The 14,018-nt window shown below is 40.5% G+C and overlaps 1 protein-coding gene across 1 annotated transcript in view; it reads left to right on the plus strand.

The window, feature by feature from the left end:
* Window positions 1–12,202, plus strand: part of LOC149450154 (transmembrane emp24 domain-containing protein 11-like) — a 40,850-nt gene extending 28,648 nt beyond the window's left edge. Inside the window, exons 4-5 of the mRNA XM_089692253.1 lie at window positions 8,928–9,074; window positions 11,623–12,202. Coding sequence (XP_089548379.1) covers window positions 8,928–9,074; window positions 11,623–11,772 — 297 coding nt within the window. The 3' untranslated portion in view covers window positions 11,773–12,202. The remainder of the gene's footprint in view (window positions 1–8,927; window positions 9,075–11,622) is intronic.
* The last annotated feature ends 1,816 nt before the right edge of the window (window positions 12,203–14,018 follow it).

Genomic DNA, 14,018 nt, shown 5'->3' on the forward strand with positions numbered 1-14,018 from the left:
GGTTGTAAAGAACTGAAAATGGTCATTTGTTGTGTTTGCAGCATATTTACTGAAATCAAAAGCTATTTCAATCAAACTTTTAACAACATTTTAACTTTTTAAACATTTGAACAGGTCACGTTACATTGTAACATAGGACCCCTTATTTGATAGCAGCTTCACAAGTCTTGCATCCATTGAACTTGTGAGTTTTTGGACAGTTTCTGCTTGAATTTGTTTGCAAGATGTCAGAATAGCCTCCCAGAGCTGCTGTTTGGATGTAAACTGCCTCCCACCCTCATAGATCTTTTGCTTGAGGATGCTCTAAAGGTTCTCAATAGGATTGAGGTCAGGGGAGGATGGAGGCCACACCATGACTTTCTCTCCTTTTATCCCCATAACAGCCATTGATGCAGAGGTATTCTTTGCAGCATGAGATGGTGCATTGTCATGCATGAAGATGATTTTATTACGGAAAGCATAGTTCTTCCTTCTGTACCAGGGAAGAAAGTGGTCAGTCATAAACTCTACATACTTTGCAGAGGTCATCTTTACACCTTCGGGGACCGTAAAGGGGCCGAACAGCTCTGTTCCCATGATTCTGGCCCAAAACATGACTCCACCACCGCCTTGCTGACGTCGCAGCCTCGTTGGAACAGGGTGGTCATCCACCAACCATCCACTACTCCATCCATCTGGACCATCCAGGGTTGCACAGCACTCATCAGTGAACAGGACTGTTTGAAAATTAGTCTTCATGTATTTTTCTGCCCAATGCAGCCGTTTCTGCTTGTGAGCATTGGTTAGTGGTGGCTGAATAGAAGGTTTATGCACAGTTGCAAGACTCTGGAGGACTCTACACCTTAATGTCCGTGGGACTCTAGAGGCACCAGCAGCTTCAAATATCTGTTTGCTGCTATGTAATGGTATTTTAGCAGCTGCTCTCTTGATCCGATGCATGGATCTGGCAGAAATCTTCCTCAATGTGCCTTTATCTGCACAAACCCGTCTGTGCTCTGAATCAGCCACAAATCTCTTAATAGTGCGATGATCACGCTTACGTTTTCATGAAATATCTAATGTTTTCATACCTCGTCCAAGGCATTGAACTATTTCACTCTTTTCGGCAGCAGAGAGATCCTTTTTTTTTCCCAATATTGCTTGAAAATGGTGCTCTGCTTAATAATGTGGAACACCCTCCTTTAGTAGTTTTTCCTTAAATTGGGCTCTCCGGCCAATCTAATTATCACAGGTGTCCGAGATTGTTTTCAGTGATCAAAAGAGCCCTGACACACAATGCCATCCATGAGTTACACTGAAAAACAAAATATTTAATCTTTGTGACACTTAAATAGAGTGCTACTAAAGAACTCTTGCATTATTATCCTCTTTTGCTGAAATATGTCTGAACCCAGAGGGTCAGAGGTGTCGGGAGGCTTACAAGGTCAGGGCAACCACTGGGGACAAGTATCATTGAGCGGCCCCTGTTAGGGTAGCGCTCCATGCAAAGGACAGGGTGCTCAGGAAGGAAGGAGGTGTGTGGTGTTTTCTATACTATTCTACTGTACAAGGAGTTCTGAATGCAAAATAAATAAATAAAATAAATAAATAATAATTCAACAAAAATAAATGACAAAGAATATATATATATATATATATATATATATATATATATATTTATATATATATATATATATATATATATATATATATAAAATATATATGTAAAAAAATTAAAAATGAATAAATATTAATTAAGAATAAATAAATAAATGTGTATATATATATATATATATATATATATATATATAATTTTTTTTTTTTTTTACAAAACAGTTTGCTGTTAAGAATAAAAAACTGAAAAAGATGTATCATTCTTGGCATTAATGACTTGCCATTTTTTTTAATGCTGATAGAGCTTCATGGCTGACCAGATTTTTGTAAAATACCGTCCTACGTTGTTGGAAGGCTCCAGTAAACAAAGCAGCAATTCACCAACCATCACATGTCAGCAAACACAACATTAACACTAAATATAACCCAGCTTCTAAATCTGTGCCATCATTCAACATACAAAACATAAAATATTTAGACAGAGATTTCGCTGAAACTGAGACGGTGGAGCAAACAAATCTACTTAGACAATTTCACAGTCCATTTTCCCAAAAGCCAGTTAGTGTAAATACGTGAGAGCGGAGGCGCTGAGGCTTCCTGAATGTAAAATGCAGCTGATATTGCAGAGACATGCTGGAAATCAGTTCGGTGTCGGCTCCATTATTCTGCTCCAGTGAGATGTAGAAGAGAGCCCGGCCATACACATCACAGTTAGAGGAAATTCAATACAGATCATTGCTACCTCCGCACTCTTCTGAGTACGTCACTCTGGAAGTCTTTATAGTTTGTTAGGATTTCACAGATGCAGCGCAGTGCTTACAGGCAGGATAATCGTTCAGGTTATGGTAAGGCTCCATGCACACGGGGCGTTTTGATAACGCTGGTAACGTTTGCTATGTAAAGTCATGTTAAAAATTTGAGTTTTTCAGCTTTTTCTTAGCGTTTTTACATTAGCGTTTAGCTGCGGTTTGCCATGTTTTCCTGCATTTTTCCACGTTTGCGTTTTTAACGCTTTTTTTTACAAACAAATATTTTTTTTCTTTGCTCAAAAAAAGTACAAAAAATCTGGTTTGTGGCGTTTTACTGTGTTTTGCCACGTTTTTCAGTGTTAGAGCATTTTTTCAGCTGAAAAACTCATTCAGAAGCCCACTAGTCCTGGGTTTTTTTCCAGCCAAAAAACATCCCTGCCAAAAAACGTTGATTCCAGTCTATGTGTGCATGGGCACATAGGATAACATGCTGGTGGGTTTACTGGCTGTAGAAAAAAATGTCAAAAGCCAAAAATGGCTGCTGTAAAAACATCCAGTGTGCATGAGGACTAAAGAGACCAGAAGGAACCAAAGAGCCTTGTGTTGCAAAAAGTGTATATGAACCCTAACATGGAACCTTTCTTATTTGCTCCCATTTGGTCTGTAAAAGCTTTATTAAAGTGATATTGAGCCTGGCTTCACACTTGTGCAGTGCGGTATATCACATGGGATTCGCATAGGAACTGCACTGCATTCCTGTGCAAATCATGTGCGATGTGTATGGCTCAAATCTCACCGTATCCGCACCAAAGAGGTGCAGGACCCTTTTTTTTGTCCACACTAGAATTGGATCGCATGGGTATTCACACCCATGCGATCAGATTCTGCACATCGCACCGCGTTTTGCAAACCGGTTTCGGGGTGTTGTTAACTTAACATACACACCCGCAGCAAATGGATAGAAAACTGGTTAAAAGATCGTATTCAGAGAGTAGTGGTTAATGATTCATACTCTGAATGGTCTAGGGTCATCAGTGGTGTACCCCAAGGTTCAGTGTTGGGACCCTTACTTTGTAATATATTTATAAACAATATAGGGTCTGGGATTATAAATCCCATTTCAGTCTTTGCAGATGACACCAAGCTGTGCAGTGGAATAACGTCCTTACAGGATGTCTCCAATTTACAAGCCGACCTCAATGCTCTGTGTAATTGGGCAACTATGTGGCAAATGAGGATTAATGTTGATAAATGTAAAGCTATGCACTTGGGGGCTAAGAATATACATGCATCATACATACTGGGGGGGGGGTACAACTGGGGGAATCAATGGTAGAGAAGGATCTGGGGGTTCTGGTAGATCACAAGCTTAATAATGGCATGCAATGCTAAGCTGTGGTTTCTAAAGCGAGCAAAATCCTCTCTTGTATTAAAAGAAGTATAGACTCCAGAGAGAGAGATATCATATTACCCCGGTACAAATCATTAGTAAGACCTCATCTGGAATATGCAGTTCAGTTTTGGGCACCAATTCACAAAAAGAACATTGGGGAAATGGAGAAAGTACAGAGAAGGGCAACCAAACTGATAAGAGGCATGGAGGAGATCAGCTATGAGGAAAGATTAGAGGAACTGAATTTATTCTCTCTTCAAAAGAGGAGATTAAGGGGGATATGATCACCATGTATAATACATAAGGGGGATATGATCTCCATGTATAATACATAAGGGGGGGGATATGATCAACATGTATAATACATAAGGGGGATATGATCTCCATGTATAATACATAAGGGGGGATATGATCTCCATGTATAATACATAAGGGGGGATATGATCTCCATGTATAATACATAAGGGGGGATATGATCTCCATGTATAATACATGAGGGGGGATATGATCAACATGTATAATACATAAGGGGGGATATGATCTCCATGTATAATACATAAGGGGGATATGATCTCCATGTATAATACATGAGGGGGGATATGATCACCATGTATAATACATAAGGGGGGATATGATCACCATGTATAATACATAAGGGGGATATGATCTCCATGTATAATACATAAGGGGGGATATGATCTTCATGTATAATACATGAGGGGGGATATGATCACCATGTATAATACATAAGGGGGGATATGATCTCCATGTATAATACATAAGGGGGATATGATCTCCATGTATAATACATGAGGGGGGATATGATCACCATGTATAATACATAAGGGGGGATATGATCAACATGTATAATACATAAGGGGGATATGATCTCCATGTATAATACATAAGGGGGGATATGATCTCCATGTATAATACATAAGGGGGATATGATCACCATGTATAATACATAAGGGGGGATATGATCACCATGTATAATACATAAGGGGGGATATGATCACCATGTATAATACATAAGGGGGATATGATCTCCATGTATAATACATAAACGGCGGATATGATCACCATGTATAATACATAAGGGGGGATATGATCTCCATGTATAATACATGAGGGGGGATATGATCAACATGTATAATACATAAGGGGGGGGATATGATCAACATGTATAATACATAAGGGGGATATGATCACCATGTATAATACATAAGGGGGGGGATATGATCAACATGTATAATACATAAGGGGGATATGATCTCCATGTATAATACATAAGGGGGGATATGATCTCCATGTATAATACATAAGGGGGGATATGATCTCCATGTATAATACATAAGGGGGGATATGATCTCCATGTATAATACATGAGGGGGGATATGATCAACATGTATAATACATAAGGGGGGATATGATCTCCATGTATAATACATAAGGGGGATATGATCTCCATGTATAATACATGAGGGGGGATATGATCACCATGTATAATACATAAGGGGGGATATGATCAACATGTATAATACATAAGGGGGATATGATCTCCATGTATAATACATAAGGGGGGATATGATCTCCATGTATAATACATGAGGGGGGATATGATCAACATGTATAATACATAAGGGGGGATATGATCTCCATGTATAATACATGAGGGGGGATATGATCACCATGTATAATACATAAGGGGGGATATGATCAACATGTATAATACATAAGGGGGGATATGATCTCCATGTATAATACATAAGGGGGATATGATCACCATGTATAATACATAAGGGGGGATATGATCACCATGTATAATACATAAGGGGGGATATGATCACCATGTATAATACATAAGGGGGATATGATCTCCATGTATAATACATAAGGGGGGATATGATCTCCATGTATAATACATGAGGGGGGATATGATCTCCATGTATAAATACATCAGTGGTTCACATAGTGAACTTGGTGTAGCTATTCACCCTGAGGTCATCAGAGAGGACAAGGGGGCACTCTCTACGTCTGGAGGAAAAGAAATTTAATCTCCAACCACGGAAAGGTTTCTTCACAGTAAGAGCTGTGAAAGTGTGGAATAGACTCCCTCAAGAGTTGGTTCTGGCCAGCTCAGTGGATTACTTCAAAAAAGACCTGGATTGTTTCTTAGATACACAGAATATAACTGGATACTAACATTTATAGGTAAAGTTGATCCAGGGAATATCCGATCGCCTCTTGGGGGATGAGGGAGGAATTTGTTTCCCAGAAGGAGCAAATTGGATCATGCTTTGTTAGTTTTTTTTGCCTTCCTCTGGATCAACTGTGGGTATAGGATTATAAGGTTTTTTTTTATGGTTGAACTTGATGGACTTTTGTCTTTTTTCAGCCAGACTAACTAAATAACTATTAAGCAGCGGCTTACATGAACGGGGTGTGATTGTGATGCAGGTGGCTGTGTAAAAAAAAATTATGAGCTTGTTTTAACAACTTCAAGTCTGAATATTTTAACATTATTATTATTATATTATTTTTGTTCTTGAGTTTAGACACATTGTAAATGGAACACTATTGTATCATCAAGAACTTAAAGTATGTAGTATTCCAAGCCTAACTGGTTCTTAACCATTTCCATACCGGGCACTTTTACCCCCTTCCTGCCCAGGCCATTTTTCAGGTTTCAGCGCTCTCACACTTTGAATGACAATTGCACAGTCATACAACATTGTACCCAAACTAAAATTTTATCATTTCTTCACACAACTAGAGCTTTATTTTGGTTGTATTTAATCACCACTGGGATTTTTATTTTTTGCTAAATTAAAAAAAAAAGGCCGAAAATTTTGAAAAAAGTATTTTTCTTTGTTTCTGTTATAAAATCACGTTTTTCTTTGTTTCTGTTATAAAAGTTTGCAAATAAATAATTGTTCTTCATAAATTTAGGCCAAGATGTATTCTACTACATGTCTTTGGTGAAAATAACCCAAATTAGGATGTATTATTTAGTTTGTAGGAAAGTTATAGAGTTCACAAACTATGGTATAGATCTGAATGTTGATCAATCCTGAAGTACTAACAGCCAATCTAATTTCTTGAGATCCAAGAATGTCAGAACAGTACAGATATCCCCCAAATGACCCCCTTTTGCAGAGTAGACAGTCCGACGTACTTCATAAGAGGCATGGCGAGTTTTTTGAAGTTGTATTTTTTTGCCATCATTTTTCGGAAAATTAAATTTTTTTTTTTTCTTACATACTGTCACCAGTGCAGTACAGCGTCATCATATAACTGGCATGGTGGTGATCAGGGACACTGACTGGTGACAGTATGAAAAAGAAAATATATAATTTTTTAAATTTGTTTTTATTATTTTTAATTTTTTATTACATTTTTTTTCTTAAGATTTTTTTTCATATTTCACTATGTCCAAAGTAGTACAATGTTACCATAGTAACATTGTACTACTTTGGGGAAGTGATCAGTATTTTTTTACACAATTTGCTTATAGCAAAGAATTACTTTGCTATAAGCAAGCATTTACCTGAATGACATCGATTCATTCAGAGGTTTGTTTTTTTTTTGTTGTGCTTAGCTGTGATTTGGCCACAGCTAATCACATGACACAGCTGGGCTGTGATTGGCCCAGCTTGTGCATGTGATCGCTGTGACCAATCACAGCTACACACACTAGTATACAATGGATGGGATGAATGAAGCCATCCATTGTATACAACTGTCATGTGACCTGCTGTGATTGGTGAATACAATGTTTTACTTACTTGCTCTGTGCAATGGTTTTGCACAAAGCAGCCCTGATCCTCTTCTTCTGAGGTCCCTTTGGGTGTCCCCATAGCAAGACACTTGCTATGGGGGTAGTTGGGTGGGCTAGTTCCCAAGCTGGGCTCTGTGTGTCCAAAGACACACATAGCTTGGCATAGTCCTGCCCCCACTCCCTCCTCTCAGGCTGTGATTGACAGCAGCAGAAGCCAATGACTCCCCTTGCTGCCTTCATGGCCAGTGAGGAGGGAGAGCACAGAGAGAGACACTGCTCTCAGGCTGGATCAAGATCAAGGTCAGGTAAGTATGGAGGGGTGCTGGGGGAGGGGGGACTGTACCCAGGAGATTTTTTACCTTATGGCAGAGAATGCATTCATGTAAGAAACCTTCTACTTTTACTATAACACTGCGCCAATAATGACACCCTCATGATTTTAGAGCTCCAAGCTCCTAATTTTCCCCCCAGCCCGTGCCCCCCCCCAATCCTCTCCATCACGACCAACAACGCCACCATCAGTCCCACCCCGCAAGCCAAAGTCCTAGGTGTCACTCTAGACTCCAATCTGTCCTTCCAACCCCATGTCCAATCGCTGGCTAACTCATGCAGGCTCCACCTCCGCAACATCTCCAAAATACGTTCGTTCCTAACCCCAGACACTACTAAACAACTCGTTCACTCCCTCATTATCTCATGTCTGGACTACTGCAACTCCCTCCTCACCAGCCTACCCCAACACAGGCTATCCCCGCTTCAGTCTATCCTGAACTCAGCGGCCAGACTCATCCACCTTACCAACCGCTCCTCTTCTGCCACCCCCCTCTGTCATTCCCTCCACTGGCTTCCGATTGCCCAACGCATTAAATTCAAATTACTATCATTGACATACAAAGCCATTTATAACGCTGCCCCAAACTACCTCACCGACCTGATATCCAAATACCACCCAACCCGTACTCTTCGCTCCTCACAAGACCTCCTACTTTCTAGCTCCCTGGTCTCCTCCTCCCATGCCCGACTGCAGGACTTCTTCAGGACTTCCCCTATCCTCTGGAACTCACTACCCCCAATCCATCAGCCTGTCACCTACCCTCCTCACCTTTAGGCGCACTCTGAAAACCCATCTCTTCAGGGAAGCCTACCCCGCCATCACCTAACTGCCGATCTCCTCCACTCCTCCCACCACTCCGTCCCCCACAGCCACTTCCTCCTGTTCCGCTATCCCCTCCCTCCTAGATTGTAAGCTCCAAGGAGCAGGGCCCTCGAACCCCTCGTGTATTGCTTTGTTACTGTATTGTCTCATGTACTGTCCCCCACTATAATGTACAGCGATGAGCAAACCTTTTGGCACTATATAAATAATGTATAATAATAATAATAATATAATAATATTGATTATACTTTTCAGCGCATACACTTGGACATTCAGGTTGGTGAACACCCTCTTGATTACTCAGCTGTGGATCCAAATAACAAAGTGAAAGAAGTTTCCAACATATTAGAAAACCTTCAAGGGGAAATGAACCATATCATGAAAGAACAGGAATATCAGCGGGTATGTTTATGCATGCAAATTATGGAATGACTTTTTACTTCAAATAGAGGGTTTTACATGTAATTAAAGCAGCATTACTCCAGAAAACAAACAATTAATATATTGCAGCTTACCAATCATTAGATGTGTTGGCTGCAGGGGTGGACTGACAACTCATGGGGCCCCCGTGCAATAGGGGATCATAGGGCCCCTGTGTCCTTGCCCAAACTCAAAAAAAGCCTATGAAAAATGTACCAGTGGCATCTCATGGGGCCCCCTACTGACCCCGGGCCCTCGGGTAGTGCCCGAGTTTTCAAATGGTCAGTCTGCCCCTGGGTGGCTGCATTAGTTTTCTTTTTTTTTGTCTTTTCTCCCCTCTGATTTATCCTGGTGGCCAGTAACATACTTACTGTATTAGAGTGCCCCCATTCTGGATGAAGGGGCAACAGAGACACGTTAGGACAGCAGCATTGTTAGTCTGGGGGGGGGGGGGTGGTAATGTTAGATGCACTAGCAGATTTAGATACACTAAAAAATTAAAGTAGAATTCCAGCTAACACTTTATAAGCAGTTACAGCAACAGTTTTATTTCCTTTTAAGATAAGGATTTCACATAAAGAAATACGAGCTCATCATTGTAAGCACCCCTGCCAGTGTTAAATAGTTTGTCTCAACCCTCTAATTGCTACATCTGCAGAGCATCTTATTCTGTTGAAAAACACCAGACTTACTGGCTGGATCACCAGCTGAAAATAAGGGGAAAAATGAATGCAGCCATCACATCTAAGGCCTCATGCACACTGGGCGTTTTTACAACTGCTCAGGCATTTTTTTTCCCTGCCTGTAAACTCCCCTGCATGTTACCCTGGGTGTCCGTGATCAGTTAAAATTTTAGAGGTTTTAAGTGGCAGGAGAGTTTAGAGGCAGAAAAAAAACACTGCCAGTGCATCCCCCCCCCCCAGCAAGCCATAGGGGCACTTATGCAAGCTCACTCCAAGCCACGCTCCATTGACACACAGAGCACGACCTGGTCCTGCTCCCTCCTCACAGGCTGTGATTGACAGCAACCAATGGCTCCCGTTGCTGTCTCTGAGCCTATGAGGAAAAAGAGAGCAGAGAGAGCGGTGGATCGAGATCAGGCTCAGGTAAGTATAAGGGGGGACTGGGGGGGGGGGGCACTACTCCAAAAAGTTTTTTTTGCCTTAATGTACAGAAGGCATTAAGCTAAAAAAAACGTATAGACTTAAAACCACTTTAAAGGTGAATGCCAGTAGATCCAAGATTTAGGATAGTAATGGCTTGCGAATAATACCACCTGTGCCCAAGTTGATTTTAATCACTTCAAGTCTGGACACTTTTACCCCCTTCCTGCCCAGGCCAATTTTTAGCTTTCAGCACTATCACACTTTGAATGACAATTGCGCGGTCATGCAACACTGTACCCATATAAATTTGTTAGCATTTTTTTGAGACAGATAAAACTTTAATTTGGTGGTATTTCACCACTGGAATTTTTTTTATTTTTTGCTATATAAATGAAAAAGTCCAAACATTTTGAGAAAAAGTGTTTTTCTTATAAAATTTAGCAAATAAATAATCTTTCTTCATAAATCTTGGCCAAAATGTATTCAGTTATCTTTTTAGTAAGAAAAAAAAAACCAAATTAGTTCATAACCAAAAATTTAACTTTTTCAAAAAAAGTTTTACATTTTTATTTTATTTTTTTTCAATTATTATTTGTTTTTTGTTTTTTTACATACTGTCACCCCAGCAGTCAGAATCACCAAAGTGAAGATTTTTCTTTTTTTTTTTTTTTTACACTGATTGCTTTTACACCCATAAAGGCTGTAAAAGCAATCATTTCTCCTTCTCTCTGGCTGCATTCTTGCAGCCATTGAGAAATACTGTGTGAGCTGTGATTGGTCACAGCTTGTCACATGGTAAAAGACTGTTGTGAATAGCCTTGTACCATGTGACCTCTGTGATCATTCACAGATTTCACACATAGTAAGCAATGATGTCAGAAATGACATCTTGCTTACTACTCTTCATGTGATCACTGATTGGCCAATCAGTGACCACATGATCGGGACCTCACACAGAGGTCCCGTACAACGATCGGTGTTCCACTATGTCAGGAGGACACAGCGGGCAGCGGATTGCGGTATAAACGGCCACCCGCCCCTGCACTGCTCCCGTCCAGCCGTTTATATACATGGGCCGGACAGGAAGTGGTTAAATATGCCCATTGATTTAAGTGGCCCTGGGACACCAGGATTCCTCCAGAGGTTGCTATGGGTTCCTTGAGCAACGTCTGCCTCTCAGATAACCTCTCACTACTATCATTGATCTGTAAGGGGGTAATTCTTCCCAATGGCCACAAGTGTAAGGAGCATTCTTCCCACTGACCATCACACTAATGTATCATGAATTGTAGATATAGTCATTTTTAGAAGGGGTTCCCTGAAACCAGAAAGGTATTTCAAGGGTTCCCCAGTGTTGAACAGGTTGAGAAGGGCTGGTCTACAGTGCTGTTTTCTGCTTACATTATTACTTGTTCACTTTTCAGGAGAGAGAAGAATATTACCGACAGAAGAGTGAAGACATGAACAGCAATGTTTTATGGTGGGCTATTGTGCAAACCGTCATCCTCACCTCTGTTGGCATCTGGCAGATAAAACGCCTAAAAGATTTCCTCATCGCCAAGAAAGTTGTATAATATATCAGCCAGGGACGAATGCCAATTTTTAAATTTGTCACACAGAGGAGCCTCCTATTTGATCCACCTCTCTCCCCCTTCCCAAATCTTGGTTTTACTTTGTTATTACGTCTTTTGCCACATTCACTTGTCTAGTAAGTGACCTTACTGGTCACTTGGGTGGTATCACTAGACAAAGCAATGATAAATGAGACAAATCTCTATAGGAGGAGCTTAAGCAAGACTGTAACTTTTGAAATGGATGACTGATTCGACTTAATTGAATCCACTAAGAACCATTTTGGTCAGTGCAAAATGTTTAAAAGTGTTCCCTCAATCCTTGTATGTAAGCGTTCTTTCTTGTGTTACCCTGGAATAATATAAGATACTTTCATAAGGTAAAATACATTGCGAAAAAAAATAAAGTATATATAGATTTTTATGTCAATAACATTGGGTAATTTTTTATAGTACACATACCAGGTTTATGGCTACTAGATAACAAAAAGTTAAAATACTCTAAAGCAGGGGTTTCCAAACTTAATAACACAGGACCAGTTTACTGTCCTTCAGTCTTTAAAGGGGCTGTATTGTGGCCAGTGTGGTAGTCAGTGTAAGTAAAATAACTGCATAGCCTTTGTAACCAGTAGAAGGAAGAACAGTGTTTCAGCACTGGTACTAGTGGGAGGAATAGTGCCCCATCATTGGTATAAGTGGGAGGAATAGCACCCAATCATGGGTATTAGTAGGAGGAATAGTGTCCCATCATTGGTATTAGTATGAGGAATAGTGCCCCATCATTGGTATTAGTAGGAGGAATAGTGCTCCATCATTGGTATTAGTAGGAGGAATAGTGCCCCATCATTGGTATTAGTAGGAGGAATAGTGCCCCATCATTGGTATTAGTAGGAGGAATAGTGCCCCATCATTGGTATTAGTAGAAGGAATAGTGCACCATCATTGGTATTAGTAGAAGGAATAGTGCACCATCATTGGTATAAGTGGGAGGAATAGCACCCAATCATGGGTATTAGTAGGAGGAATAGTGCCCAATCATTGGTATTAGTAGGAGGAATAGTGCCCCGTCATTTTATTAGTAGGGGGAATAATGTCCCATCATTGGTATTAGTGGGAGGAATAGTGCCCCATCAGTGGTATCAGTGGGAGGAATAGTGCACCATCATTGGTATAAGTGGGAGGAATACTGCCCCATCATTGGTATTAGTAGGAGGAATAGTGCCCCATCATTGGTATTAGTAGGAGGAATAATGCCCCATCATTGGTATTACTAGGAAGAATAGTGCCCCGTCATTTTATTAGTAGGGGGAATAATGTCCCATCATTGGTATTAGTGGGAGGAATAGTGTCCCATCATTGGTATTAGTTGGAGGACTAGTACCCCATCATTGGCAGTAGTGGGAGGAATAGTGCCCCATTATTTTATTAGTGGAAGGAATAGTGTCCCATCATTAATATTAGTAGGAGGAATAGTGTCCCATCATTAATATTAGTAGGAGGAATAGTGCCCCACTGTTTTATTAGTGGAATGAATAATGCTCCATCATTGTTATTAGAGGGAGGAATAGCACCCCATCATTTTGATCAGTGGAAGGAATAGGACCCCACTGTTGGTATTAGAGGGAGGAGTGGTGCCCCATCATTTGTATCAGTGGGAGGAATAGTGGCCTATCGTTGGTGTCAGTAGAAAGAATAATGCCCCATTGTTGGTGACACTGGAAGGATAAGTCAGTGTGTGTGTGTCAGTGGAAAGAATAGTGCCTCATTAATAGTGTCAGTAGAAGGAACAGTGATCCAAGAGCCAGATAAAAGGGACCACAGTTTGGAGACCACTGTTCTAAAGGAAACAATTGAATTTGTGTACTCCCTATAAAGCCTCTGTAAAGGACATGCTATTTAGGAACCATGGGTTATACTGCCATCTACAGGAGGATTGGACACTGGGTACAAAATGAATGAGTCTGGCCCATAGGAGCTGTATGCATGTCTCAGTTATAGCAAGCAGTATCAAAAATGACAACCAAGAAAAAGGGGACCTGTGTCTCTCAATGGGCCTGGGGAAGAGATTTTACAGTGAGCACAAAAATCCTGTTATCTCTTTTATCCATTGAGGGGCACAGGATTCCATTCAGGATCCATGGGTTGTCCACAAAAGAGGGACAAGACAATAACAGGCAACAAACAAAAAGACAAAACAAAGCGTAAAGGCAATTCACAAAGCTACTTGCAAAACAAGCATGAAACATCCA

The sequence above is a fragment of the Staurois parvus genome, unplaced genomic scaffold, assembly GCF_062004578.1.
Source record: "Staurois parvus isolate SC_StPar_1 unplaced genomic scaffold, SC_StPar_1.0 ptg000581l, whole genome shotgun sequence".
NCBI classification, from domain to species: Eukaryota; Metazoa; Chordata; class Amphibia; order Anura; family Ranidae; genus Staurois; species Staurois parvus.